The following is a 25,077-nucleotide window of genomic DNA, read 5'->3' as shown; positions in this document are numbered from 1 at the left end:
ACTGTCTAGACTTCGCATCAAGCTTTGACCTTTCATCACTGGGAACATGAACATAGGCCGGATACCCAAAAATTCTCAACCCTGAGTAGTCAACCTCTTTCTCTGTCCACATCTCCTCAGCTACCTTCCCATCCAAAGCAGCACTCGGTGACCTGTTTATAACAAAGCATGCCATACTCACTGCTTCTGCCCAAAAAACCTTCGGAATTCCCGCATTCAATCTCAAACACCGTGCCCTTTCTGCAATGGTTCTGTTCATTCTTTCTGCCACCCCATTCTGCTGTGGTGTCTTTCGAACTATAAAGTGTCGCTGAATCCCATGTTCCTCACAAAACTTCAGAAAATGCCCATTCTTGAATTCTTTCCCATTATCTGTCCTGAGGCACTTAATCTTTTTCCCTATCTAGTTTTCCACTTCAGCTTTCCACACTCTGAACTTAGCAAAGACTTCAGACTTGTGCTTCATGAAGTACACCCAAACTTTCCTTGAAAAATTGCTTGACGATTTCCTAATCCTAAATTAATGGGTTGCCCCAAGCGTAGGGCGGAGACCGACGTAGCACAATATCCGGTAAGACCGGAGTCGAATCCACAAAGACGGTGATGTGTGCTGACTAAAAACTCGGGTTGTTATAATTTAAATGGGCTCTTAGGTAGCCACCCCTTGTCGTTTTGATTGAGAGATTAACTAAAATCTAGAAATTGATTGTACTTTTCAGAAAATTAAAAGGAAGGTACGGTCGTAGGATTCATAGCATTCGCAACAAGTCCGGATTAACCTGCTCCATTCAGTATTCTTAAAACGTTCGATTTTAGTGAGGAAAAGATACCCCGAAAGATGCGAATCCTAATGGTCGCCGTTTACTCATGCGCAGCGGAGAATGAGTTTTGGACCCCCATTCTCCCGTTCACATGGGCTCCGACAATGCCTGGATTCGTCCGCGGGAAGTATTTTTCCAATCTAAAATTATTTATTTTATTTTAAAAATAAGAGCAGTGCCCAGACTGACCACGGTGTGCTAATCACCTCACGACCCTACCTATACGACTACTCACTAATCATTGCGCATAAAATAAAAGAAACCTTAACTTGAAACATGCTTCTAAATATGAAATAAATAAAAGATACGAATCAAACAAATACCAAAGAACAACTTTATTAAAAAAAACAGAAACTGAAACGAGTAACTAGTGTGCGAGAAATTGAACAAAGCATCAAAACTTGGAAGAAAAAGAAAACATTACTGTAAAACCAATATGTGCCGCAGCCTGTCCCGTATTCTTCTGTCCGTAACTTTTTCTCCAAAAGCTGCCGACCCCCGTTCGTCATTTCACTCTGTGGGAAGAAGTTGATCCCGATGTCGGCTGCCGCTCCTAGTCCCTGTTTTTGCGTGAGAAAAAAAAGATCCATTCAAAACAAAACCCTTGATTCCTTTTATAATGGTAGCCTTCGATTTGTATATTGGCCGTCCAAATTATTCCTTTCCAAAGCTGTAATTAGTGGGCCCATTGACTCACGTTCGACTGCCGAGATTTCACGTGCAAACCCAATTCAGTTTCATACTCCAATTCCATAATGTAGATTAGGAATTTTATCCAATGCTTCTCTCTTCAGTTTATCTCGCATACACTCGGTCCCATATCTTGATTAGCTTTTTCGGCACCGGTTTTGCTTTGATACCAAATAAACTCCAACTTTGTGCATTAGCATCAAATATTATCCATCGGCTCCGAGAGTCCTGAACACAATTAATAGGTATCAAAACCCAAATAGCGCGCTAAACAGACATAACAAGTCTAAGTTAGGGAGCGTAAATAGGCATATTTACGCACCTATCAAAAATCATCAATAAAAGTCAAGAAATACAGAGATCCTACTTTCGAAGCTACCCTCACTGGCCCCCAAACATCTGAATGAACGTAGTCAAGAATTCCCTTCGTTCTGTGAGTTGCATTCCTAAACTGCACCTTACACTGTTTTCCCAGAACACAAAACTTGCAGAAATCCAATTTACACGATTTAACCCCTTTCAGCAGATTCCTCTTACGTAGCTCTAACATCCCACGCTCTCCCATATGTCCCAACCGCATATGCCAAAGCATAGTATCATCAGTATCGTCTGTTGTAGTGGCAGCAGCTCCACCTACAACTGTACTCCCTACCAACTTGTAAATATTACCAGTAACTTTACAAGCCTTCATCATCACTATAGCACCCTTCGTTACCTTCATGACTCCACTCTCTGTTTTATACCCACAACCATTGGAGTCTAAGGTTCCCAACGAAATTAAATTCTTTCTCAATTCTGGAACATGTCTAACATCCCCCAAAGTCCTCACAATACCATCATACATTCTGATTTTAATTGTGCCTATTCCTATGACTTTACACGATGCATCGTTACCCATAAGAACATTACCACAATCCACTGACCTGTATGTGTTGAACCATTCCTTGATAGGAGATATGTGAAAAGAACATGCTGAATCCATAATCCACGAATCTGCCATGTGATCTAAACTTGCTGAGACCGAAAGCATATCACCATCATCTGACTCCTGCTCCACAACGTTTGCAGAAGTTGATCCATCTTTCCTTTCCCCTGCATTTCCCTTCTTCTTCCAGTCAGTTCCCTTACTTTTCTGCGGACAGTCTTTCTTCATGTGCCCCGGTTCATGACACCTATAACACTTGAACTCAAACGTGCCTTCGGACCTGTTCTTTGACTGAGACCTCCCACGCCCCGAAACTGATTTACCCCTCTCATTCTTCCTGCCACGATCCCCGTACCCCTTAACCACCAGACCTTCACCCTGCAGCGATTCTGTTTGTTGCTTGCGTTGATTATACGCCAGAAGGGCTGCAGTGACTTCCTCCAGTTCTAGGGTTTCTTTCCCCCAAAGTAAGGTTGTAACTAGGGTTTCGAGAGAAATCGGTAGTGAACACAGTAACATCAGCGCTTGGTCTTCCTCCTCAAACTTTACGTCAATCCGTTGCAGGTCGCTCACAACCTGATTGAACGTGTTGATATGCTGAATCAGATCAGCACCCTCGGCCATCTTCAACCCAAACAATTTCTGCTTTAGAAACAGTTTGTTCGTCAACGATTTTGACATATACCTGCCCTCCAGTTTAGTCCAAACCCCAGCCGGCGATTCATCACCCAACACGTGATACATAACTTCGTCTGCAAGACACAGACGAATCGTACTCACCGCCTTCATCTGGAGTTCTTCCCAATCGTCGTTAGACATGGCTTCTGGCTTCGCCTTCAATCCCTTGTACAAGCCCTGCTGCACCAACAGATCCTTTACCCGCTGTTGCCACAATCCGAAATTCGAAGTTCCATCGAACTTCATCACATCGAACTTCGAAACAGACGAACTCGATGACATCGTTCTTCTATGTGATCTAAAATAACCTGGCTTTGATACCACTTGTTAGGATCGACACACACACTCACACGATTTACGAGTATAAACAATAAAGAATCAACACAGAGATATACGTGGTTCCCCAAAATCGGGTACGTCCACGGGAGCGAGAGCGGCTGCTGTTCTTTATTATCATAGTATGAATTAGGGTTTACAATATAGAGTATTTATATTGACTCTATTCTAACCCTAATCTGGTATTTGGTCTGCATCCCAAAAATACCCCTGTACGAACCCTACCATACAATGCCCCCGCACCCCCCAATAACATATGAGCCATAGTTCTAACAATAACAACTTGAAGGGATACATCGAGCGGTTCGACCATAGTAAGATTACACACTTACTTGATCAAACCAAAAGAAAGAAGAAAAAAAACAACAGAACAACTAAAAATACTGCCCTCCAACAGAAAGTTGAACAGTGCACATTTTGCAATCAATTCTTGTCTTTTTGGTTTTTCAAATCGGAAAAGAAGAAGAAGACGTCTGGTCCGCCTCACCTTCTCCACGTCTGGTCCACCGTTGACTCCGTCTCCTCCTCCATTTCTGCCCTGGGCGTCCTCCTCCTCTCTCCTAACTCCAAATATATATATATATATATATATATATATATATATATATATATATATATATATATGTATCAGACCTGCAAACAAAAGAGAGATAACCAATGAAGATGATTGCCAGTATGATCAGGGTGCCACTCCGCCTCCTCCACGAGCTGATGTCGTCGGTGAGAAGGTTGAAACCCACATCGTTGTCGATTGCTTTGAAACTAGATCAACAGTAGCTCGTTGCCCAAGACTCTCATTTGCACACACAGAGAGAAAGAGAGAGAGAGAGAGAGAAAGAGATTAATACTTCAATCTATTGCTGGTGAATAGTGCTTCGGTAAAACAAGCGAGGTACAGTAGTTTGAGGGATTTTCCAGAACCGTTTATAGAGATTTGTGCAAGTCACTTTTACACATATTCATAGCCAAAATACCTAAAATGCATGTTTACCTAGTCAGGTGTACATGCTCTAAGATGTGAGTTGCCGGTGTATTAGGTGCGGCTTTGCTATGCGCTATTCATGGTGCTACCGTGGAAATACTTTATTTGAAGATGGTGATGGTGCAAATACATTCCGTGCTTTTAACCCAACTCAAGCCGAAGAAACTTATTCAATGGTCACCGCCAACCGCTTTTGGTCCCAAATCTTTGGGGTTGCTTTTTCTAATAAACGTTAGTTACATTTCTTTATGTTATTTGTACCAGTAACCAGTTTATGGATGAGTGCTCTTGGAGTAGTCGGTCTAGCCCTAAACCTACGTGCCTATGACTTCGTTTCTCAGGAAATTCGCACAGCGGAAGATCCTGAATTTGAGACTTTCTACACCAAAAACATTCTCTTAAACGAGGGTATTCGTGCTTGGATGGCGGCTCAAGATCAGCCTCATGAAAACCTTATTTTCCCTGAGGAGGTTCTTCCCCGTGGAAACGCTCTTTAATGGAACTTTAGCTTTAGCTGGCCGTGACCAAGAAACCACAGGTTTCGCTTGGTGGGCCGGAAATGCTCGACTTATCAATTTATCCGGTAAACTACAAGGGGCTCATGTAGCCCATGCCGGATTAATTGTATTATGGGCTGGAGCGATGAACCTATTTGAAGTGGCTCATTTTCTACTCGAGAAGCCTATGTATGAACAAGGGTTAATTTTACTTCCACACCTAGCTATTCTCGGGTGGGGGGTAGGTCCTGGTGGAGAAGTTATAGACACCTTTCCATACTTTGTATCTGGAGTACTTAATTTCTTCTGCAGCATTTGGCTTTAGCGGTATTTATCATGCACTTCTGGGACCTGAGACTCTTGAAGAATCTTTTCCTTTCTTCGGTTATGCATGGAAAGATAGAAATAAAATGACCACAATTTTAGGTATTCAGTTAATCCTGTTAGGTATAGGTGCTTTTCTTCTAGTATTCAAGGCTCTTTATTTTGGGGGCCTATATGATACTTGGGCTCCCGAAGAGGGAGATGTAAGAAAAATTACCAACTTGACCCTTAGACCAAGTATTCTATTTGGTTATTTACTAAAATCTCCCTTTGGGGGAGAAGGATGGATTGTTAGTGTAGACGATTTGGAAGATATAATAGGAGGACATATATGGTTAGGTTCCATTTGTATACTTGGTGGAATCTGGCATATCTTAACCAAACCCTTCGCGTGGGCTTGACATGCGCTTGTATGGTCTAGAGAGGCTTACTTGTCTTATAGTTTAGTTGCTTTATCTGTTTGTGATTTCATTGCTATACACCAATAATTGTGTATTTTAGCAACTCAACAGTCCGCTTTTTTCATTTTACCTACTCAAATCTCTCTCAATCCTACACCAATCCTCTCTATTACCATCTCTAATCTTATAAAATACTATAAAAATTTACTATTCATCCGATACTAGAACTCTATTGGAGAGAGGGAGAGAGAGAAATAATTATTGTTTAATGGGATAACCCATGAGTAGTTCCAATGTATTAATAGAGAGCCAAACCACCTGGATCTATTTTACCTTTGTGTTTAGCTACTTTGGTGCAAAGCAATTTTCTTATTTTGACAAGCTAAAATAGATAAAAAGCTTTTTTACCTTCACTGGTAAACTTGCTCTAAAGGTATTAAAAGTGTTAAAAGGACTAAAATACTCTTTTTAGATAAACATAGTGGGTTTGTTTGGATGCGGGGAGCTGTTGTCCCTTTAAGGGGCAGCTGTCTGCTGTCTCGGTCGAGTGGGGCTCGCTCTGGTCTCACTTCGATGATTGAAAATATTCACTTCGTAAAGCTTATCGAGTAGAACAAGTGTACTGAAAATTAGCTTGATCGAATATCATTAAGTGTCTTATCGGAACATTTTTATCTTGAAAAGAATGGATTTGAAACACTGGATCAAATCCACTGGAACCCATTATTGGCAAGTTATATGTGTTCTGATCAAACACTTAATGATATCCGATCAAACTAATATTTGGTACACTTAGTATACTCAATGAGCTCTACGAAGTGAACATTATCAATCATCGAAGCGAGATCGGAGCAAGCCCCGATCGTTCGGGACAGCAAGCTGCTGCCCCTTAAAGGGACAGCGCGCAGCTCCCCCGCCTCCGATTTGTTTGCCCTAAAAAGTAGCCTTGAGCTATTTTGGGCAACTCCGCCTTAATTATTTCTGTATGGATCCTTCCGCTTTTACGGCCCGTTTGGATAAAGGATTTGATTTAGGTGGATATGTAATGAGGGTGGATATGTAATAAGGAGTAATATGTTAAGAAGAGTGGATTTGTAATGAGGTGCTTGGATGCTTTTTTGAGAAGGGGGATTTGGAGGGTGGATATGATAGGATAAGATATCAAATGACTTAGTTGCCCCCCGTTTATTAATTTAATAGATAATAAGGATTAATTTCATTATAATTAGAATATATACATATTTATCATTATTTTTTGGATAAAAATTCATTTTATCTTTACAATGTTGAAACCTTAATATTTATTACGATTTTTTTTATAAAAAAATTTAAAACCAAATTTTATAAAATAAAATCCTTATGTATTTATTTAGAGTGGTTGAAAATATGTGAGTGGTAATTTTAAAAAAACATAATTCATACATACATACATAATACATATATATACATATGTATATGTTATTGCCTTCTTTACCACCGAAATCCCAAAATCCCCTCCCCACTTTACTTCTTCCCCACCTGCGGCTGCAACCTCTTCCTCTGCCGAAGGAGCAGAGGAAGAGGGAAGGCGGGAGGAGAGAGAGCAGCTCCGACGACAAGGGAGGCTCCGGTGATGAGCGGTAGTCTTTTCTGTCTTTCTTTTCTCTCTCTCTCTGTAACCGAATTTCTTAATTTTTTTTTCTTTCTCTTCTAGTTCAAGGGGGGATTTGGAAGGGTCAAACCGGCTGAAAACCCCCGGATTTGTCACCGATGGGGTCAGACCAGCGCTTCACAAATCTACCTCCAAGTGGATTTGAAGCCGCTACAGTGTTTAACTCTGGCTCCCTCAAAACTCAACCAAACACTGGATTTGAGTGGGACCGGGACTACAAATCCGACCGCCTCACAAATCCGCCTTCTTCTCCGCCATCCAAACAGGCCGTTAAAGTACTCCAAGACCTGGTGTAGGTTATTTATATGTCATTTTATATGAGTATTTTATGCCTGCACTTACTAGGTCATTTATGTGTCATTTTATAGGAGTATTTTATGTCTAGCTCGCTAAGTGCTGAACCGTGCATGCTGCATAGAAACACTTGTTTGTGGAGCTTTACTTTATCAGAGCAAGTCCAATTGCACACAAATGGCTCAAGCAATTCGTCGAAAATGGCAAAATTGGCAAAAAAATCATACCCCAATGGGTGGCCATTTTCAGAAGCCATAAAATGGCTGGGCCATTTCTGATACATCATCCAAAACCAACCAACGATCATTCCCTCCCATTTTTGCTCAAGCACATACTTGTTGCCGGAAATGGAGATCTGCTCGTACGTACTGTTTGTTTGTGTGTGTATGTGTGTCACAGAGAGAGAGAGAGAGAGAGAGAAAGAGAGAGAGAGAGAGAGAGAGAATATGTGTCAGAGAGAGACAGAGAGAGAGAGAGAGGGAAATTAGAGATAGAATCTAATCTTTGTCCATATATCATTAATCACTCCTACTTTCTAATTATGGGTATTGCTCAAACATTTTATATGTACCCAAATAAATATCTGTATGTGTCTGTCTTACCCAGAAAAAAAAAAAGAAAAAAGGAGAGAAAATCTTTGTCTATCTCAATATCACGATGGATAGGAAGAAAGCAGACCCATTGGAATACAAGAACAATTCTTCCAAGCCCTAGCATGCAACTTCAGTATCTCACTTGCTTTCTCTTTGGCCTTGCTTCCAATGTCCACTTGAAGCACCAAACACAGCTTCGACACCACACCCAGCTGCAGCATTTCCTGAACAACCGAAGGACTCGCCGAATACTTCGATATCGAAAGCAATATCCTCACGGCCCGTTCGCTCCCCACCTTCGAAACCCTGAGTATCTTTTTCGACACGACCGCTAACCCGGCCCCGTGCTTCAACAGCTCGGCCCTCCCATCCGCGCACTGGCACAGCTGATCCAACGCCGTTAAGATCATCTCGCAAGCCCTCTTCTCGGAAGAATCAAGCAGAAGATCGACCAGTACTTTCACCGCGCCCGCTTCCGCTGCTTTCAGCTTGTTTCGCCCCCACGGCCCCACGTTGATTAGCAGCTGCAGTGCCGCCTTGGAGGCCTTGGGAGAGATTTGATCGTGCAAGATTTGGACTAACCCAACGAAGAATTCGGGCTTCAAGGCTACGAGTTGCGCAGGTTCCTCCACTTCTAGAATCGAGTTCAATAGTAACACGGCATATGCTCGAGACTCGTAGCATCCGACTTGCAATACATTGATTAACGACTCGATGAATTCGCCGTTTTTCGCGTTGAGGGATTTGAGGGCGGATTCGGATAGTTGGAGAGAGAAGAGTATGCTTAGGGCTTCATCACTTGGTTTTGTGAATTCAAGCTCATCCTGATCACATGCTTCTAGTGAAGTAGTACTAGTGTTGTTGTTCTTGACAAGGGAAGCTAAGAAGTCAACCCCACCGGAGGACTCTATGCACCTTTTGTTCGTTTCACTGGTGGAAGCGATGGATCTGAGCCTCTTCAAGCATTTAATTTGCATTTCTGGCGACTTCGCGTCCTTGAGAAGCTTGATAATTTGGGACTTGTTGACGGGTGGCTTCGGGGTTGGGACGCGTTCGATGCCGTTGGATGCGTTGAGGGTGCACCAAGATTGGATCACACGGCGGAGGGTGTGGTTCGGGGTTAGATCTGGATTGGAGAGGACTTGTTTTGTTACGGGACAATTCTTGTTCTTGTTGGTGAATAACCATTTCTCGATGCTTTCCCGGTCGTACGTGATACCGGTGGGGATTGTCACGGGGTCTTTCATCATCTCTAGAGAGATGGGGCAGAGGAAAAATGGAGGGACTTCAATTTCACCCATTCGAAACAATCAAGAAGATCAAGTTCCAAAAACCAAAGTAGGATTCAAGAAAGAGAAAAATACCCAAGTGAGAGATTTCTCAAAATAGGCCAAAAACGCAGAAGGACTTTCTCTTTGATGTAAATGAATCTTTAAACGGAGAAGAAGAGAACAGATAGAGTGTTGAATATTGGAGTAGAAGGTTGTGGGGGAGTTGTGAATTGGCTTGAAGATGTTAGGATTAGGGAAATGTTGGCATATTTATATGGAAGAGGGGAGAGAGATTCAAAATGGGAAAGTTCAAAACACGGAAATAGGCTACGGAAATATTATGCTGCTTTGAGAGAGAGAGAGAGAGAGAGAGAGAGAGAGGGGACTTTCTCAAAGATGCCAACTTTACATTGTGGATGATGCATGAGTTGGCGTGCGCGTAGGTAAAGTGTAAGATGAAGGGGATAAGGTTGCCTCACCCCCTTTGACTTTCTCTCTCTACAATTATTTAAAGACAACTAACAACGTCGAGGTTTTCTCTCTCTAACTCGTGCTTTTTTACCGCGATAGGCTTGATTGCATGCGTAAACCGTGTGGTGGCCGACGACCGTTGATGGAGATACGGTGAATGTACGTTATTTTATTTTTTTGATAATCAAAAGGATAGGAAAGAGCTACCAGCGTAGCAACCTCCTTTAGACGTGATCATATGGGTTTATTTGCTATGGACTGTTCGATTCGAGCCATAGTTATTGTCCGAGAGGATAGACCGTCACCACAACACCACCTAGATATAAGATGGCAAGGGAACAAATCTCTTGTTCCATTGCCACGACAAGACTCGAACACGAGTCTGGCCTGGAAACGAAGGAGGCTTTTGTCATCCAGGCTAACACCATCGGTGGTGCAGGTACGTTATTCACTCATTCCCTTTTTTGTTTTTTTGTTTTTTTTGTTTTGGTAATGCAGGATGTTCGGGGTCAGCTTGCGCGCACTTCGGACTAATCCTTATTGTCCCTTCCATAGCCGTTTCAGACGCTTATACGTTAGAGTGAGATGGCCCCAAAAGTTATTGGTAAGGAGAATCGAACCTGAGGCCTTAGAATTAAATAAATATCTAAGTCCCAAGTCAAGATCACTCGGCCTTTTTGTTTTTTTGTGTTTTTGCTTGGCTTGTGTTGTTCCACCTCCTTTGACCAATACAGTAATATTTTGTATAGAGATTCATATCATTTTTATAAACATTGATCATAAGGTTTGTTTAAAAACTAATAACATCAACATATGGATTGATAATATACAAATGGTATGAATTTAAAAATAACAAATGAACGTATATGTCAAAATGTTTTAAATTGTCAAAAAATTATTATTAATTCAAGATTTGATGTTAATTATAAATTAAGTTTTATGCTAATTGTTATGAATTCAAGAGAGCGTGTCTTGTAGGCTGTAGCACTGCCTTTTATCTGTATTGTCACAATGTCACTATAGCATTATTGCTTCATATGGCATAGCGTTTGATCCCCACTACAATTTAGAAGATCAGTGTGACTACGTACAACTGGGAAATGGTTCTCAAGTTAGATGGTTGTAAAACTGGTTGAAGTGAATTAGTTGTAGAAATGTCTCTCAAACAATCTAACAAGGCACAACGTTTTCATGATTGGCATGGAGGCAGCCGCCGCCACTACTTGTTGTCGTTTGGCTCCATCCTTTATAAATCGCAATATTATTTATAAAGAAAAAAGACAATGAGTGCTTGATACAATACTTATAGGCGTTGTCTGTGGAGCGCGAACGTGAATCCAATCGCATATGCAATTATGCATTGTCAAAATTAACATAAGTAATTTAAGTAATATTTTTTTTCAATTTTATGTGATTCTCAATATAAAAAGGGAGACTTAGCCAAAAATTTCTCATATATATTTACATTTTTTTGAGCTCAAGGACATGCATCTTTTACAATCAAACATAAGGACAAACAACTTTTTCAATCAAACATAAGCACATGCACCTTTTGCAAAAGTACTAGTGAAAGTTCACTAATAACTGAAAGTGCCTAAAACTCTAAACCCTAGAGTACCCTATGAAAGTGCTTAAAACACTAAAACCCTAAACCCTAGGGTACCCTATAAAAGTGCTTAATACACTAAAACTCTATAATAGGAAAATACACCCTAAAATCCTATGAAAGTGTCTAAACCCTAGGATACCCTACCCTCGTTCCTACAACCATAGGGTACCCTACCCTAGGGTAGTTTTGTCCATGAAAACATGTTTTGGCCTTATGGCTCAACAACTCAAAAAGTTGAAGAACCTCCACTGAGAACTATTTTGCTGATGTTCTTCCCACAAATAAAAATTATTTTACAGTACTTACGTCTAATTTTCCCCTATAAAAATACGGCTTTTAAACTAAAAGTTCCCAAAAACTTCAAAACTTTTTTAAAAAGTAGGGAAATGATGTCGGCTAACATCTTTTTTAACATCGTCAGCTACAAGAAGAATATGGTACAAAAATTTGTTTTCAAAATTGTTTCAATGGTAAACAAATTGTATCTCAAGTGGTAATTAAGGTGCTGCATTTACCAAGATATATGCATGAGATCTTGCATCGATTCTCACTGTGAGAGGATTCCATTCCTACCCCTTTAAGTTTGTCTAGTGTAGGTTAATTTTTTGTATGTACTAAAAATAACAATGCTACGTACACTTTTACCAGTCACTTCTCTCTTACATCTGCGCCCCCCCCCCCCACCCCAAATGGCATGTTTCAATGGAACCGTTTGAGTAAAAAGGTGGGTAAATGTTAGTGTTACTGTCTATATCTTCATGGATTTTTTTTTTTATGATTAAATTAAAAATGGAACTTTCATCTTGATCGACCTTTTCAAATATTTAGTAGCCACGGGTACTCTTTCTCAAGTCAACTTTTATTATTGGAGAGCTTCTACTTGCTACTAGTAGTTGTCATTTTGACCATATGAAATGTTCAATACAGTTTGGAAATCCTACAGCGCAACATGCACTGCATGGGCGGTAGGGCAGCCGATCCAGAAGTCCATTATGACGCGAACAACTCCTATTGATTTGGGCTATCTATTGTTTGGATTAAAATTCGAGCAGTCCATTGTCGAAATGGACGGCCGGGTCGGCCGCCCTATAACCCTACAGTGCGCACTGCAGGACCGTAACACCTACGTGACACCGCATGATTGGTGATTACAATAGTTGTTTTCCCATTACCAATCATGTTGGGCCAAACAGATAGTTGTGATTGGTATTGTGGTTGAGTGTTGTGTCCCTAGCATTATTGCCTTAAATGTTAAAGTATTAACCGCACAAATGATCTTGATTTCTGTGGAATATTGACAGGTTAGCTAGTTTTGCAACATTATTACTCTAGTAACTCTACAAATCATGAATCTGTATACAAAGGGCCTAGAGGGGGTGGAGGGACATGAGAGAATAAACAACTTTTGAAATCCTAATTCTTCAAGGAAAAATGATAATACCAAAATTTTAGTGCATAAAACTTTTGTACCGTGCTCATAGTATAAGTCTTTTAAGCACTAAAAAATAGGATCTGGCTTCGTGTCTGCGGTTCAATTTAAACCGTTCATCTTGATAATCAATGGTTCATATTTACTAAAATTTTTACCGGTAAAAGTATATTCCTATGGGTATGAATATGAAAACAAATTTGAGTCATTAAAAATACCATCTGACGGTTGCGATCATTTGGACCGCACCTCTGCAGTCCAAAACTAGACTGCAGTCAATACAAATTCAAAAAATATGACATTAACAAAACGATTTTGACATTAGTAACCCTTCTTGCTGTGCATGTATTTGGGTCTTTAAGAAGTCATCTGACTAAATCCAACAACGTACTTTGCCATATTATGCAACTTAGACCGGTACTAGTACCCAGTGGGAGAAATTTTTCCGAACTCGATCCATGATACTAATATATTAATTAATTAACAGAATTAGTGGTGGGTTTAACTGTTTAAGTCTAATCTATTGACTGTTTAAAACCTTAAATAGATAGTACTCCGATCAAAATTATACCATGAAATCCAAATGGTACATGGACGAATGATGATTGACCGATTACAACACGATTATGAGCAACTGCTTTTGTTGTTTCCTTTCCATTTTGGTGAGTAATCACTAATAACTAATCAGTAGGGCTGCAAACGATCCGAGCCGCTCGAGCGGCTCGGAGCTCGGCTCGATAACGACTCTGCTCGGTTCAAGACAAAAACGAACGAGCTCGAGCTCGAGTCCTGGGCTCGTTTCATAAACGAGCCGAGCTTGAGCTAGTCGAAACTCGGCTCGAATTGGCTCGCGAGCTCGATTATATTATATATATATATATATATATATATATATATATATATATATATATTTGTTTCATAAACGAGCCGAACGAGCCGAGCTCGAGCTCCGTAAATACTTATCGAGCCGAGCTCGAGCTCGAGCTCGAGTCCTGCAGCTCGTCACGAGCTCGAGCCGAGCTCGAGCCAACTAAATTTTTGCCGAGCCGAGGTCGAACACTCTAAAACTCGGCTCGGCTCGGCTCGTTTGCAGCCCTACTAATCAGTGGTGGGGTTGTAGATTTCAAATTCCAACTAGTGCACAATCATCTCCTAATGCCTTCAAAACAAAAAATAATCATTTGAATTTTTTTTTTGTGATGCAGAGTGTCCCAGTTTGATTTGCGCGCACCTCAAACTAATATCTATGTAGTCACTCCCATAGTCTTTTCACACGGTTAATCGTGAGGGGTGAGATGGCCACAAAAGTTATGCTGATTAATTAGGGGTAAGTCTATTGGTACAGCAAAAAGGGACAGATTTTGTTTACAGATTTGTTGTGTGGTCCATTACAGGTCCCACACAAATATGATTCAAATCGTTCATTAAACGTAAAACATTTTTTAAGGAACCTCGCGAAAAATTAGCTTAATGCGATACCTATATGTGCTCGATCCAATCATCTAGTTTTTCATTAAAATTCCAAGATAATGAAAAATTATATGATTTGATCGAGCACATATAGGTATTCGATTGAGCTAATTTTACGCGGGAGCCCTTGAAAAAATGTTTTACCTTTAATGAACGGTTTGGCCCTTGGAAAAAATGTTTTGCATTTAGTTCATTTTTTCCTAGTTGGATAAAGCTTTTTTTTTTTGTGAACATGATATACTACTTTGCACATCCTACAAAATGAACAATTTAAATTACTGCGAAAGATGAACAATTTAAATTACTGCGAAAGATGAACGATTTAAATTACTGCAATATTCGCATGGTGGAGCTCAGAAGTGGTGGTGGAACCCCAAGTTTTTCATGAAAGGTTGATAGAATATATTTGAACTCTTTACTATTTTATCTCCAGATAGAAACACATGTTCGGTAGAGCTTTAATCCACAACGGTTTCGCTTTCTTTTTAAACCTTCTTTTTCAAAAAGACGGTAATTTCAAGCTCAAATATAATGAAAATGAAAAATAATTTTTAATTTTTTTTTGCACCTTATAAAAATCTCATTGAGATCTATTAAACAATATCCATATTGGTAGAAAAATTATTAGCCTAAATACATAATTTTTAAGTTTGAATTTACCTTCATTTTCTAAAAGTTCCTATTTGGAGAAATCGGAACGACCCCCACAATTGTGACAAGACTTACCCCACGTGTCTTAAACTAATTTTTTGGTTTCATGCTTTCCATGTGAATCTCAGATAATCACAATATGTATTGTTTTGCTTTGCTTTTGTATTACAAGACTTTTATGCACAATAATTTTTACATTAACAAAAGCAGTTTTGGCATTATCATTTTTAATACTATTGTCAAAACTGTTTTTGTTAATGCCAAAATTATTGTGCATAAAAAACTTGTACCGTACCATGTGCAAAGTACAAGACTTTTATGGACAATAATTTTGACACTAACAAAATTTGATATTATCATTTTCCCTTTAAAATGCTACTATAATTTTCATTCTTTATGTTCGCTTTTTATAAAATTCATTATTTTAAAATCTATTCATCAAATAAGAAATACTCCGTTACACTGCAGTGTGTGTTGGACCATTGGGACCATTGGGCTTTGTGAGAGTGTGTCATTTGGTTTATGTGTTGGCTGTGGTTTAAAGTCTCTTCCATATTTTTGGTTTAAGTCTATTCCATATTTTACCTTTCTACACACACAAAAAAAAAAAAAATCAAAATAAAAACTACACAAAAACTGGGCTTGTTTTTGTTGGGTAAATAATTGGGCAGGTTCAAGTACTGTATCGTAATGCTGACATGGCCCCGTTTTTAAGAAACCGAACAGTCGTATGCTGAGAAAGACTACATAACCAATTATTTATTCGGTAGTTCGGGAGCACCGCAATATGATGCTTCAGATCACTCAAGAACGACACACTTATGTGGGGTTCATACACTTAATCGTGAATTCTACAAAAATGTATGGTTATGGAGTGGTCCGGAGTACCACGTGTCGGTGCTCCCAAACGACCGAATAATTTCACAAAAAAATGAGCTCAATTAAGTAATTGTAGACACATGATTTTGTTAAACTCGTTTTCAAAGGAAATATGAGTTTGGGATGCAACTCTCACGGGATTTATTGAAAGAAAAACAAGTATTGGAAATGTTATATGCTTAGGATAATTGAAAATTTTCATTGATGGTCAAGACCCAAAGAATAATTCTTTTTCTTTTTTCGAACGACAAAAAAAAATCATTAATCTTTGTAATTATTACAAAGACTAATAGGACAAGGAGAGAACGGCATCATAATTCCTAACAGAGCTAAGACCAATCTTGTGCCCAGTACGAGATCTAAACCCTCGATTGGTAAGGACTCAACTAAAGACACCCATTGGAACAAAGCCCATACCTAACGGGCTGAAACCCAAATACCTAATGGGTCAAGCCCAAAACCAAAAAAAACAATAACCCTAAATCTATCCGACAGTAGTAGCTGCCGCCCCAAAATAGCCACCACCACAACACCTGCAGGATGCAAATGGATCCGGATCCTTTATGAGGATCGTGTGAGGTTTTAATGTGGAGCTGCCAACACATCAATGGAGGGATCCAGCGGTCTACAACAACACTTGCATTTTTTCTTTAACCAAACGGCGCTGTATAGGGAAGACTTCTAATAGAGTGGAAACGGGAGAGAATACCATCGGTCATCTTCTTCTGTGAGTTTGGCCCATTAGGTGAGTACATTGGGCCCATAATCTAAAGAGATGGGCCGGGTTGATTGTTGGGCTATTGTACTCAAATGCTCATAGGACGGCGTTGCCAACTCTCATCTAATGGCCTAAAAAGGTTTCGCTTAAAGAATAAGTCAGAATTATTGACAAAACTATTTCCGCTGTTTTTCTATTTTTTGCAATTTTTTGTTGAGCTTTTCGGCGTAAAGTTTTGGATTATTCATGTATCTCAACGAGAGGAATCAGAAAAGTACAAAAAAGTGGACCGAGGTTGGAAAAAAGTTCATATAATACGATACTTTGAACACAAAAACGAAGTTATATGGTATTTTTTTCCGTCTTTAGTGATTATTTTTTTTTGTTTTTGGTCATATTTTTTTACTTTTTGAGTACCGTATTGTACCAAAATCTATTTTGTGGTAGATGATCCTACACACAAAAATAAATGCATCTATTTTGTTGACCAATAAAGTACACAAAAAGAACACTTATAGCCCTCTGGGGGTATACGATATGGACCCGTAAAATTTACTAAAGGGAGGCGTAATATATTTAACCAAAAAGAAGCATACTATTTCACCATAAACAGGCATAACAATTCACAACAAAGAGGCGTAACAGTTTACTTCAATAAACGTAACACTTGTAAAAGTTCATACTATACACAATCCAAGTATTAAAAGGCATAACATTCACCGAAACACATGCATAGCGCTTCTCAAAAGTAGAAGGCATGTATTGAAATAGTTTCCTGAAAAGTATGGCTCAAATTCAAGCATGATGCACCAAGAATATGAATTTAGTCCATACCCATCATCTTCGAGCATAAATCATCTTCTAGCTATGCTCTTTATGAAATATACTTTTTCTAGGTGTAAGTATTTAGTTTCTGAAAATCAAATTATTATAGATTTTTTTTTTGTAACACAAAGTGTCCCCAGACCATCTTGTGCGCACCACGGGACTAAAGCTCTACAGCTTCTACCAGCCTTTGCTAACACCAAAGAGTTTTTAAGCATGGGTGGCCTCCAAAGTTTTTTCGCAGTACAGGAGAGACGAATCGGGGACATCAAAAAGTGGAATCCTTCGGGGTTATAGAGTTGTAACATCAATGCAACTGCACCATCCCTCAGGGTTATAGAGCTGTAATATCAATGCAACGAGAATCCTTCAATACATCACAGTGTGCCCTAAGGATTTCCTTGGCCTTGTCTTTCAGGTAACAGGCACAATCACCTTGAAGAACTAAACACAACTTTGAAAATGTCCCAACCTTCAACATCTCCTGAAAAACTGAATACGACCCGGAAAATCTACATATCAGCGAGAGAATCAACATGGCTCTGTCGTCGGCCGTCGGAGAAACATTCAGAAGCCGCTTCGTGACCACCGCGATTCCAGCCGCGTGGCTCGTGAGTTTCTCCCTCCCGTCAGCACAAGAACACAAGTGGAATAGAATTCCAAGAACTAATTCACTTGTTCTCCTTTCTGGAAAACTTAACTCCAGCTCGATGAGCTCGAAAACTGCCCCGGATTCGACCAGCATTATCTTGTTTCTTCCCCATGGAGAAGTGTCTAGCATGATTTGCAAGGCTGCATTTTTCCCTTGTTGAGTGATCCCTGATTATAATTACGTAACTTTTTAGATGTACGTGTGGATTATACTTTTTCGAATAAACTTATAGATCAACAATTAAACTCATTGAATGAGTGAATGATTAATGAACATAAACTAATAATGCATGTAACTAGATAAAAGCATGAGACAAATTAAATACTCCCAGTCCCTCTGTCACGCAAAAGTAGTCTACAACAAGAAGACATGCAGTTTTCCGATCATAACATTTTTATTTTATTTTGTCACGGAGTTAGAAAATTAAATGGGATCTTTGATTTGGTAAAAACTTAAGCACATAAGTAGTTTATTTGGGAACCCTAAACCCAAAACCCAAAATCCTTAAACCTAAGCACAAGTCTTTTTTCCTGGTAGAGACTAGCTTCTTGGGACGAAGAAAGTATTTGAAATTGATTATAAGATGCATGAGAAGAAGACGTTCTTTGAAAGCGTTTTTACCTCATTTGTTGCATAATCGCACATGGGAAAGTTAGAGGAAAATTATGTTGTATATAAAGAAAGGCCCACCAGCTATTATTAACTCGAGGTTAATGTTTTAAGTCACGTAGTTAGGTTAGGGGTTAGCAGATAAGCTGGTGTGGGTCATTATATCTTAATTAGAGTATTCTCAAATAATTGGGAGCCTGATGTACCTGATGAGTTATACAAGGTCCGATATAGCTTATTCAGTTAGCAGACTGAGCAGATACACGAGTAATCCAGGTCGTGATCAGTGGAAGGCAATAGTTAGTGTTAGCCCAAACGTTTCTATAGAATACCTTATTGATTTTGATGATAACAAAACATATTGGAATTGAAATATAATTAATATTGTGATATTTGATACTCATTTAAATTCTTGTTTATTTTGTAGGATTTGGTTGAAGTACACTAGAAACATTGCTACACCAAATCACTATCTTCAATAGCCAAGATAAATTGAAAGGAGGAAGATTGAAGACAAATCTTCTCCTAACTTAATTGGCTAGAGATTGATACAAATGGATGGAATTATTGGTGGCATGATTTTATGGAACTTCTCAAGTGGAATGTGGCTGCCTAAATGGTTTTAACGGCTAGTTGTGGATTCATTGAGGAAGTGGATTTTTGGTTTCAAAGTTGAAAAAAGGAAACAATCAAATGGAAGATTTGTTGGTGGCATTATTTGCTCCAACGGCTAGTGGAGCCTCCTTCATTCATATCATTCACTCCGAGCTTAAATAGAAGAAAGTAAGAAGAAGAAAAGAGACAGAAAAGCTTGAAGAAAAAAATCTGCATTTATCTCTCTTTATCTGTCGACTCGGCGCATACATCTTGAATATTAGTTTGAGTGTTGTTCTTGAGCCAAAAATTGTAAAAGGGATTGTACACCCTTACTTATACTCTTGTAAGAGTTAAATATTTTTGTGAGTGATTTTGGAGAGAAAATCACTTGGAGTTAAGTGTTGCTAGCACCGGAGTCAAAACTAGTTGGGTTAGGTGTGACTAGCACCGGAGTCAAAATTAGTCGGAGCGATTGGGAATAGATTGCTCGTTGTAAAAGTTGTCTAGCACCCGCGAAGCTAGAAGATTGTAACTATTGGAGATAGTGCAGCAAATCTCGAGTTGGACACTTGGGGAGTGGACTAGGCCGTGAAGTTACGGACCAAACCACTATAAATCCTTGCGTTCGATTTTCTCTTCCCTACTCTCTTTACTTTCAGTTTTGCATATCTATATCGCATGAGTAAATTGATATATTATTGAATAACAAGTTGTGGTAGAATATATTGAATAATCAGTCAATTAGTTTTTTAAATTCCGCATTATATTTGAGATACCCAATTCCCCCCCCCCCCCCCCCCCCCCCCCCCCCCCCGGGGTTGCTATTTGGACCAACAGTTAGGGTTCTGCACTATTTGAGGTATACTCGTGATTTAGAGCTGCACTACACCAGATATCCAATAGTACTGGAAGGATATTATGATGCAAACTGGATATCAGATATGAAGGATTCAAAATCCACAAGTGGATATGTCTTTATACTTTGTGGTGCAGCTGTTTCTTGAAAAACCTCCAAACAAACTTGTATAGCACATTCAACGATGGAATCAGAGTTTATTGCTCTAGATAAAGCGTCTGAGGAGGCCGAGTGACTCCGTCAGTTTTTGGAGGATATTCAAAGATGGCTGAAACTTGTGTCAGCAATTAGTATCCATTACGACAGTCAATCTGCAATTAATAGAGCACAAAGTAATATGTATAATGGTAAGTCTAGACATATTCGACGTAGACATAATACCATTAGGCAACTACTCTCAAGTGGGGTTGTCGCTATTGACTATGTGAGGTCAAAAATTAATATTGCAGATCTGCTAACCAAAGGGTTAAATTGAGAGCTAGTTAAGCAAGAATCGAAAGGGGTGGGGCTAAAGCCACTACGCTCATAGTTACAACGGGGGTAGCCAACCTAGTTGACTAGAGATCCCAAGATCTAGGTGCAATGAGACTATCTTTCGCAAGTAGTCGAGAACGATCACTGAGGAGACTCAGTCTCCTATCCATTCCCATGGTAAAGAACAGTGATACCTACAAATGGGAAGAGGTTAAGTATTGCTTTAAATGACTTCTATGCACTGGGTTGCCAGGCGGGGTATAGCAGGATACCCTTGATAGGAAGGTCACCTATGTTAGTATGAAGTGGGGCCGCTTCTTTGAGAATTGTGACGAAATTCTTGAGAAAAAACTTGCAGAACTAGAAAAGGGGTGTCATGACCAAAATGAACCCAACAGTGAGAACTGATCTACGTCAGGAAAAGTTCTGTGTGACGTCTGTTGTCTCAGTTTACATCAGCGGCGGAACAATTCAAAGCGGGATCGTACACTGGTTTTGCCAGTAAACCCGATAAGCTATCACAAGAGAAGATTTCAGGCCAAAAGCCACCTATCCTATGCAGGAATTATTCGTTGTCTCTCTCTTCGAGTCAGCTTTGTACTCTGCGTTAGTATGCCTGTCAATTTCATTCATGGGGGGAATTGTTGAAAAATTTTCAGAATTAATGAATGATAATTTTTCAACAGTTTTTGGCCGAATAATGCCCTATGAATAGAGGTTAATGCTGGCATTTGCACCTGCTATTTACTCTAGCAGTTTTGTATATTGGTTCTCCCCTATTCAAGGCTGAGAAATCAATTTCTCATATTTATTTCCTAGCTGTTACAGAGACTCCAGAGCTGTATATAATAAGCAGTCCATTCTTTATTCTGCACTAGGAAATTCCCCAACTCTGAGAGCTCTGAAATTCGTTCTTTGTATGAGAGAGAGAGAGAGACATGTAGTAGTTAATTCGCCAAGGCGATCGACGGCGGTGTTCCGACGGCTTGCGGTTTAGCCGAGCCAACCCTGAGAGGAAGTTGCCGACGCAACCTACAGCACCTACGGTAGGTGGCAAATCTTTCTTAAAGGAGACTGTGGTATCATACAGGACTCGGTTTCGATCCAAACAAATTCTATTTCGTTCTCTATAATCTGTCTATTGCTTATGTAATATGTATTTGTTCAATCATGTAATTGTAAGTTATCAATGAAATTGTTTTCTGGAATTTAATTTATTGCCGAATTTTCCCAACACACCCGCCAAGGCTGATTCATAACTCTGCCACGGGTGTTGTGTTTATTGTGTTAGAATTCTCTATACCCCTAGCCCTTGTATCTATTCTGAGGGTTTGGAGGTAGTTTTACATATCCTTGTCCCAATCTCCGCCTCATATCTGCCCTAACTTACATCAATGTCTCTCTCTCTCTCTCTCTCTCTCTCTCTCTCTCTCTCTCTCTCTCTCTCTCTCATTCTGTGTACAACTCCATGAGTTCATGCTGCACCAGGGAATCTTTCCAATTGTTGCTGAGAAATTAAGGCATTGAGGCATGTCCCTTTGAGCACTAAAATTCCATCCATTTATCTAGGCTCCGCTGCTGTAAATTCCGGTTTACTTGTTTGGATAGCTTAATAAATGAACCAAGTTTCATGTAAAAAGTGATCACAATAAGATCGATTTTTGGGTTCCGAATTTTTTATGGGTTTGGATCCCCTTTTCCCATCTGGGTCGGCAATGGCGGGTACGTACCCTCAGAGATCAGGACGGGAACGGGAATGGAAGAGATAGGTTCTGGAACTATCATTGGATGTATTTTTTCCTTTTCTTATGGCCTTTTCTATAATTTAAGTTTTTCTTGTATCTGGAGCTTGGCCTTCTCAATGTACCATTTGTCGAGTTAATAAAACTCTATTGCCGATAAAAAAAAAGGGAACGGGGATATATTAGTAATATCCACCCCACCCCGATCCCTTTGTCATCCCTAGTTTACTCCTAAATTAAATACTGATGCCCAATTAAGGACAATATGGAGAATTGCAAATTGAATTGAAGTAGTATTTATAGCCCTAATTCTGGGATTATCGGAAGAATTCTAAGAAACATTTTTCATATGGTAACGCTCAATATTGGAAAACATGTCGATTTATTGATTAATCTCAATGCAACAGTTGCAACCTAAGAGGGCCATTTCGCCTAACTTTACTAGTATTCCATTTGATTAAGTTTTGATAAAATTTCCATCTTTTTTGCGCTTTCGTTAGTATTCGTGTCAACTTCTTTAGAACCATTCATTAATCGATCTCAACAAGAAACCAAAAAGTAAAAAAAATAATTATACTGGAACACTTTAAAAGTTCACGGAAAGACAAAATTAATCCATAACAGATACTGTAGATTATTTTAGCCTTCTCTGAAGTTCTGAACTCTTCTTAATTCCAAGTTTGATTCCTGTTTTTCATCTTCCCGACTCCACTTATCGAGTAAAAAATTTTAAAAAGTTTAATACAAATTACCCAAAGTTCCGAAAAGAGGAAAATCTTGTGATGAAAAATAATTCAACTATAAAAGGTAGGCCAAACCCCGTTTAGACATATAAATATATCCTGATATCAAAATCTTCCTTCAATCAGATAAGAAAATGAAATAAAATGACAAAAGTTAGAATCATAAATTTCCAACATGTCTATCAGGGCGTTTGGTGGTTGTTTTGTTTAGGGTGTTTGGCCTTTTGTTGTGGAGTTTTTCGGTTGGTATCTTGCCTTCTTTGAGTTTTGATTCTCGTGTGGCATTTTTTGCCGATGTGTCTATGATCCGTTTAATCTTTGTATTACTTTTCAAAAAAAAAAAACATGTACATACCTTGTTTTAAAACACCAACAATCCTATCGAAGAACCCGGGCTTGAGCCTCTCAACAACACTTGAACTCGCCTTTCCAATTATGGTTTTCAGCACCATAACCGCATGGCTTTTGAAGGTCACGCAATTATCAACATCCAACCCTAAAACCCACACCAACGCCTCGATAATCCGATCATCGTTCGCACTAACCAGCACCCTCACTTCCGAAGACGTGCTCCGAACCAAATTGAAAACGCTCAGCGCTTCTTCGATCCCCGCCGTCTCTTTCCTCTCGTAGCAGCTCACGATATACGACGCCATGGCCCTGCCAACGCCCGCCTCGACCATGCATTTCCGGTTCCTCTCGTGCTCCACCGCGAAAAACTCCAGCTTTCTCAGCGTTTTCATCTGCAGCTTCGGACACCGGAGGTCGTTCAGGAGGCCGACGACGCTGGGCTTGTCGAGAGGCGGCTTCGGGGTGGGGATGCGGTCGACGGCGTTTTGGGTGCACCATGATTGGATCAGGCGGCGGAGGGTGTGGTTCGGGGTGAGGTCGGAGTACGTCGGGGTCAGCGGCTGTTTGGTGACCGGACAAGTGGTGTTGTTGGCTTGGAATACCCAGTGCTCGATGCTCTCCCGGTCGTAGGTTATGCCGGTTATCGCGGTCACCGGGTCTTTCATGATCTGGAGAGAAATAGGACAGATGAAGTACTGAGGAATTTCAATATCTTCCATTGACATGAATGTTTTTCTTACTGCAAATGGGAAGGTATTTAAGAAGTTGAATAAAAGTGGAATATCGAGTTTTAGACTATAATATATTTCATGTCTTTGTGGGTACGAATGAAGTAGTAGCTAGATCAGTACTGGGTGTGAGGAAAAAAAGATGGATAAAAATGGAAGTTAATGATTCGGTGAGGAAGGAGGAGCAGTAGTTCGTTGGCACTGGTAAGAGAATGCGGCTTTTATTTATTAATAACATACTCCACTAGCCAGGAGAGAGAGAGAGAGAGAGAGAGACTGTGTGGAAAATTCGTGGTGAGAGAATGGGATTGGTCTTCGTTCTCTTACCAGTCAGCAATTCTCACGGGGAATACGGTGGTCAGAGCAAGAAAATCAATAACACTTTTAGATAACATTAAAGGCAGTTTACCTTCATAAAAAACAAAAATGATACTTACATAATAATTCAAACACAACTTTTCACATACATGTGGACTTTACATACACTATTATGTGTGGACCCACACATATGTGATAAGTTATGTAAGTTGTTGTGTTTGAATTGTTGTGTAAGTAGCATATAAGTACTTATTTTACATTTTCAAATTCAAAAATAATGTAAATAAAAAATAATTTTTCAATTTTTTTACACCGTATAAAAAATCTCGATAAGATCTATCAAACAAGATTTATATTGCTAAAAAATTATTTGCGTATATACATTATTTTTGAGCTTGAAATTGCCTTCCTAAAAAATAAGTACTTATTTTGAATTCTGGAATGAGGCCACCTATAACATGAACCAACAATGTTGTGGAGTGTGGGATGAGG

At 39.5% G+C, this 25,077-nt stretch overlaps 3 protein-coding genes across 3 annotated transcripts; 1 reads left to right on the top strand and 2 right to left on the bottom strand.

The window, feature by feature from the left end:
• The first annotated feature begins 4,107 nt into the window (after nt 1-4,107).
• On the top strand, nt 4,108-4,929 carry LOC131321092 (photosystem II D2 protein-like). The gene is made up of 3 exons (XM_058352104.1): nt 4,108-4,223; nt 4,488-4,663; nt 4,697-4,929. The coding sequence occupies exons 1-3, from the start codon at nt 4,108-4,110 to the stop codon at nt 4,927-4,929; spliced, it is 525 nt and encodes a 174-aa protein (XP_058208087.1).
• A 3,154-nt stretch (nt 4,930-8,083) lies between these two features.
• Nucleotides 8,084-9,769, bottom strand: LOC131319187 (E3 ubiquitin-protein ligase PUB22-like). Its single transcript, XM_058349349.1, has one exon. The coding sequence runs from the start codon at nt 9,491-9,493 to the stop codon at nt 8,252-8,254; it is 1,242 nt and encodes a 413-aa protein (XP_058205332.1). The 5' UTR covers nt 9,494-9,769; the 3' UTR covers nt 8,084-8,251.
• A 7,660-nt stretch (nt 9,770-17,429) lies between these two features.
• Nucleotides 17,430-24,482, bottom strand: LOC131319195 (E3 ubiquitin-protein ligase PUB24-like). Its single transcript, XM_058349355.1, has 2 exons — nt 23,544-24,482; nt 17,430-18,334 (listed from the first exon to the last, which is right to left on the bottom strand). The coding sequence occupies exons 1-2, from the start codon at nt 24,262-24,264 to the stop codon at nt 17,850-17,852; spliced, it is 1,206 nt and encodes a 401-aa protein (XP_058205338.1). The 5' UTR covers nt 24,265-24,482; the 3' UTR covers nt 17,430-17,849.
• Nucleotides 24,483-25,077: the final 595 nt, after the last annotated feature.

This window comes from Rhododendron vialii, chromosome 3a, assembly GCF_030253575.1.
Source record: "Rhododendron vialii isolate Sample 1 chromosome 3a, ASM3025357v1".
NCBI classification, from domain to species: domain Eukaryota; kingdom Viridiplantae; phylum Streptophyta; class Magnoliopsida; order Ericales; family Ericaceae; genus Rhododendron; species Rhododendron vialii.
The sequence above is the reverse complement of the archived record's forward strand: the minus strand, read 5'-3'. Positions and strand labels throughout refer to the sequence as shown.